This window comes from Nanorana parkeri, unplaced genomic scaffold (genome assembly GCF_000935625.1).
Source record: "Nanorana parkeri isolate BGI_ZX_2015 unplaced genomic scaffold, ASM93562v1 scaffold746, whole genome shotgun sequence".
NCBI classification, from domain to species: Eukaryota; Metazoa; Chordata; class Amphibia; order Anura; family Dicroglossidae; genus Nanorana; species Nanorana parkeri.
The window spans coordinates 541,647-547,646 of NW_017307014.1; the positions used below are offsets into that span (position 1 = coordinate 541,647).

General features: G+C 45.2%; 1 protein-coding gene across 1 annotated transcript in view; it reads left to right on the forward strand.

Annotated features, from left to right (window-relative positions):
• Nucleotides 1-5,282, forward strand: part of RIPK1 (receptor interacting serine/threonine kinase 1) — a 41,113-nt gene extending 35,831 nt beyond the window's left edge. Inside the window, exons 11-13 of the mRNA XM_018564341.1 lie at nt 33-110; nt 2,564-2,767; nt 4,989-5,282. Coding sequence (XP_018419843.1) covers nt 33-110; nt 2,564-2,767; nt 4,989-5,269 — 563 coding nt within the window. The 3' untranslated portion in view covers nt 5,270-5,282. The remainder of the gene's footprint in view (nt 1-32; nt 111-2,563; nt 2,768-4,988) is intronic.
• Nucleotides 5,283-6,000: the final 718 nt, after the last annotated feature.

Sequence of the window (6,000 nt, forward strand, 5' to 3'; positions counted from 1 at the left end):
TTTTTACCATTTATGATTTGTCTACTCTTTAGGCACGCCAGGGAATACTGTGTTCCCTAAGGGAAACTTTGGCTATTCAGATACTTATACTCCGAGTAGTTATATTCCAGGTAAGGTCTAAGAGAAGCAGGTACATAATATATTCTGGTTATAAAAATGAGTATGTATAGCATTAAATAGTAACTTTTTTTTTTAAATATACAGTACTGTACAAAAGTTTTAGGGCACTTGAAAAAAAACATGCTGTGTAAAAAAAATAATTAAAAGAGATTTTTTTTTTATCAATGAACAAAATAGAAAGTGCAAAAACACTAGAAAAAAAAACCAAATTATTATTTGGTGTGTCCACCCTATGCCTTTAAAACAGCATTGATTCACCCAGATTCACTTCCACACAGTTAAGAATATTACAGGCATATGGTCCAGTGCATGATTAAACAACTATACCAAACAGATATTAAAAGCCATGCTCTACTAACATGTTGAGGTCGCTGAAGACAGTTCAATATGTATAACAGCAGTCACCAACCTTTTTGGCACCAGGGACTGGTTTCGTGGAAGAAAATATGGGGGGGGGGGGGGGGCAGCGATGATTAAAACGCATTTATTGTGCACTTTATTTTTATTATTATTACATTGTAATATATAATTAAATAATGATATAACTCGCCATATTGCAGAATCAGTGGGAGCCCTGAGCTTGCTTTCCTGCTCTCAGGTGGTCAGTTCGGCTCTCAGGTGGCCAGTGCAGTCTTTCAGGTGATCAGTGAAGGCTCTCACCAGAGGTCTGGAGAGTCTAACTGGTGGCTGAGGGCACAGCAGACATGGTTCTCTAATCAGGTGGCCCTTTTCTCCTCACTAGGGCCCTGAGGTGCCCCAGCGAGCGGCCTCCTAATATGCCTGATTAGAGGGCTGCCTCTGCCTGATTGTAGTCAGCCTGGATTGCCACCGGCATACAGAGGCGATTTGGGCCAGCTGGGCCTATTTGCATGGGCGGGCTTGGGGCGGGAGCTACATGCACCCCTATGTTAATCCGGGCTTGGCCGAGGTCTGGCGGTTGTGGCCCAGTTATTGAAAGGCCACGGACCAGCACGGGTCTGCGGCCCAGGGGTTGGGGACCTCTGATGTATATGATCTTAACAGTATGGCAAAACCTAGAACAGCAACAAGACACAGCATTGTCTTACTGCATCAACAAGGTCTCTCATATGCAGAAATTTCAAGGAAGACAGATGTTTTTTAGACGTGCTATCCAAGAACTTCTGCAGAAGCACAAAGAGCAGGCAACATTGGCGACAAACGTAGTGATCAGTCAAGAAAATTTAGTGCAGCAAATGAAAGACATATCATGCTGACTTCCCTTTGCAATGGGAAGATATCTAGTTGAACTGTCAGCTCAGATCTGGCAGAAACCGGTGGAATCCTGGTACACTCATCTACAGTTACGGAAAAGTGTGGTCAGAAATGGTCCTCAAACACAAGAACTGGTGTGCAGAAAATGGCAGCAGATGCTCCAGACTGATGAGTCCAAAACAGATATTTGGGTGTAACAGAAGGCAGTAGTCCTTGAACTTCGAGCAAACTGTCACGAGGGCAGACTAGGCGGGGTGTCGCAGAGCTGGGTAGGTATCGGGGATCCCCCCCCCCAGGGCACGGAATCTAAGGGCCAGCCAGTCTTCCCCAGAGCTCCTGATGGTGGAGATGTTATGCTGCGAGCGGACCCTAGGTCGCAGCCCTCAGGTTCACCCAACTCGGCTAACAGCCCACGATGGTTGACAATGACAGAGTTCCGGACAGGCTGCAATATCATCAGGGAGGCAAATTACCGAACCAAATTCATTCCGCTGCAAGACAACAACACAAAACCTACAGAAAAAGTCATGAAAAACTATCTTCAGTGAAAAGAAGAATGATGTGTCCAGGAGGAGATGGCATGGCCTCCACAAAGCCCTGGTTTCAACATCAAGTGTCTGGGATTGCATGAAAAGACAGAAGCAATTGGGACAGCCTAAGTGCAAGGAAAAACTGTGGTTAGTTTTCTATATAATCCACAGCCAACTCTGCTCAAATTCCAGAACTGGCTTGCACTGTGATTGCATCCCAGATGCAGGCAAACGAGCCCACCACCTATAGCAACCAAATCCAGAAATAGCCACACTTGTAGAGATCTATGAGTAACCTGGAATGGTGAAACATGTCAGGGGTTGAGCATACATGGGAACTAACAGTATGTATTTGCTCCATAAATAAAGATTTGTTTTCTTCAGTGAAGACCCTTGGAGTGCAGCTTTTTCTAGGTTTAGTTCTTCTAGATGTTTCTAACAACCTACCTGCCAAAATCTGTGTACAAGGGTACCTGGGAGAGTCGATGCTGTTTTTAAGGTAATGGATATTATTTGATTCAGACGTTTTGGTTTAAGCACTGTATGTAACTGATACAACTATTTGTTGCATCATTTTTAAAAGCATGCTCATTTTCAGCATTTTGTCACAAGTACCTAAAACATTTCTACAGAACTGTATATAGTTTTATCTCCTGAATACCAGTTCATACTATGTCCAGGATTTGCATTTTATTGTGCAGGTGTGACTGATTACTATGCTTTTTGCTTTTGCCTTTCCTTAGATAAACTTGTCAATCTGACTATATCAAATAGTAGAGCCATTCAAATTGGAAGTGGTAATTATATGTCAGTTGTGGAATCACCAGTAAGGAACAGGCATACCGCTCAAAATCAGAACCACAGCCATTATAAACAGGCGTTTGGTATGTATTGGTTTTTATTTATGGAAATTAACCCTGTTATCCCCTTTCTAATTTATTGTATTAATCGCAGCAATAGCAGACAGCCTGCTTATCTGAACACAACCTTCAGGGCGGATCCAGAGTCTAGTCTCTGGAGGGGGCACTGCCAGAAAATAAGCCCCCCCCCCGTCTTCCACTGCCACTGTGCCCATCCCTCTCTTCTCCCACTGCCACCTCTGTATCCACTCCCCCCTCATCTGGCTCTTCCACTGCTACTGTGCCACCCCTTTCCTCTCCCACCACCTCTGTGTCCACTGCCCCCTGACTCTCTCCCCGGGGTACAGCGCATTCACCTGGCCTCTCCTTCTGGAATCTTCCACCGCTTCCAGCATTGGGTGATCTGTACTCACACAAATTAGGCAGCCGCAAAGCTCAGTGTGGGCTGAGTCAGCCACCTAATTTGCCTGACTACAGTGCAGCCTCTGCTTTAGGTCCCGATCGTTCGGTGCAGCCGGCCGGGCACAGCATTGTGGCAGAGGGAGGGATCGATAATTTTTTGGGGGGGGGGGGGGGAAATCCCCGGGTCCGCCCAGCAGAATACCACCAGCTATACAATATACATCAAGTCAGCAATACTGACAGCTGCAGTCTCCCAACCCCCCCTTTCCCCGCCATCAGCCATAGATTCCCCAGCCTCACCTAACTCCTGCAGCACCTCTTTCTTCTGAGCCTATGGCGACCATAGGAGTGGAGAGAGCGCAGGGGAGGGTCCTCACAATGACCCACACAGCAGGATGGGGTTGCCTGGCGGTGCCTGCAGAGTCTGTACAGGCTCCCCCAGGCTAAACATTTCTCTTAAATGACAGGCATTTACACAGCCGCCTGTGTACATCCCCGCACAGCCGCCAGTGTTCTGTCGAGAACGCTGGTGCATACAGCTGTCACTGTGACAGAGTTTACTGCTGTCCAGTTTAGAAAACCGGCTCACTACTTGTTTTTTTACAATGAACCGCAGTAAAGTCTGTGAGAGTGACAGCTGTATGTAATGTCACTAGTACCGCGGGTGGGAGAGGCAGGGAGCGGCACTATCTCGTCCAGGATCTTCCACTGTCAGTAGATGAGGCTCAACTGTATATTGTATATTGAGTGTGCACAAGGCTGCAGAAAAAAGCCACTCTTTGTGAGAGCAGTTGTGTCTCGAGGAAGGTCCAACACATACTGCTCTCCAGTCAGCAAACCTCACACGCTGCTAATTGTAGAGCTGTAGATATTAGGGCCTGTTCAAACCATATGTATTTGGCTGCACTGGACAGCCTTGCCAATCACTGTCCCAACACATGCACAAGGCAGTTTGGTTTGTTTCCTATCACATCAGTTTGCACCACCCGTTGTGCACTACACTGCATCTGGTGGCAAATAGAACTGGCTGGAATGGCACTTTTTTTTAATAAAAAACACTTCCATAACAGCACACACCAGTGGCCATGCTGTAGTGCTGGTGTGAACAGATGCTTTCTCAGCAGGGTGTATGTGTAAACTGTGGACCTTTTATACAACCTTGTGCAAAATAGAAGATTTTCTACTCTCGCTGGGGTGCTATACAACCACTTAAAACAGTAAGACATTGAACACTTAGGGGGTTATTCACTATGGAGCTGAAGGATACACCTGTAGCATCGGCTGATCGTCCGCTCTCTTCGGCCGCCTCTGCCCTTCAGTTTAGTGGAACCAAAGGGCTGTTGTGAATAGCCTGTGCAGTAGCCGAGCCATCATTAAACAATAACAACTGGAAGACTCTGGCAGGTGTCGGCCCTGTCACTGCTAGCCAGAATCTTTGCCTGTGTTTTTTTTAAATTTCTTTTAAACTTTTCTTTTTTTTCCCCGTTTTTTTTTTTAACCGCCTCCCGGCCGGCCGTTGTATCGAAAAAAGGCCTGTCGGGAGCTTCCTAGATTTTCGCGGACGTATTTAAACATCCCGTCAGCCACTTCCTATCACGCGCGCAAGTGGGAACCTGCCCAAATTTAAAAACAGGCAGAGATGAAACCTAAAAATGTAGAAACATGCCTGTTTACATACAAGCGATACGCCGGCTATAGAGCGGGCGGATTGCTTGTATAAGGTGCCGGTCCATGCGGCCCCCCGCTCCCGCTGTCCTGCTTGACCCGGGCTCCGCTGTGCCTGGTGCGAGCCACCTCTCAGTACAGGCTTCCTCTAAATTGACTTTTTGTGTATGTCTTTCAGAGAACAATGCATTAGTGACTGAGCAACAGCTTCGTCTTCTGAGAGAGAACTTGTCCAAGAAATGGAAGGAGTTTGCTCGCGAAGTTGGATTTCGACAACCAGAAATTGAAGAGATTGACCATGACTATGAAAGAGATGGACTTAAGGAAAAAGTTTTCCAAATGGTGTACAAGTGGCAAATGAAAGAAGGATCTAAGAATGCCACAGTTGGCAAGGTGGCAAAGGCCCTATATGCTTTGGACGAAAAGGGCCTTCTTAATGATCTAATTCAGCTGAACTAAACCATGCAAACACTGAAATTAGTCTAAACTTTGTAAATGTTTGTGAAGAATCTTAAGACAAATCTTACCACGGGCTACAATATGCCTCCAAGCTGGCTGCTTTTCTAAACTCAAGCCGAAAAAGCAGACTAATTGTAATAAAAAGGCTTTTTATGAAACATTGTGATTGGGAAGGCCCAGATTTGTTTACATGAAATGCCTATGCATGATAAACTATTACAGACTGTGAGTTTAATTCTGTCAGCTTTAGCCATCAGGGTCTGTTTTTAGGATCCCTAGGCACTTGGAGAGGGGAATGGAATCATTTAGCTGTTGAATCCTTATCACAAATTGGTTGTCTTCTGTTGATGGAAAAAGTCCTTTGAAGATCAGCAATGATACGCCGAACAAGGATTTTTTTTAACGTATAAGGTAGTGAAAAAAGAATTTGATGGTATTATGGTTCCCCAACACATAATTTTGTGTCACAAAGTGCCAGGACTTTTAAAGGTTAGTTTATCATTTCCTCTTGTTGACTACCACGTGTGCCTATGATGCATATAGTGCCAAATGGACTTGGACAAGTTACATTTGCCTCACATTATTACTGGGCTGAAAGAACCTCTTCCAGAAAGATACAGGATACAGTAGAGTGTTCACTGATGCACTTTTGTCCCAGACCATCTGCCTTTCAAAAATAACAAATGGGATCCTCTTCTTCTACATTTTGTATGTAATTTGGATGAATGTAT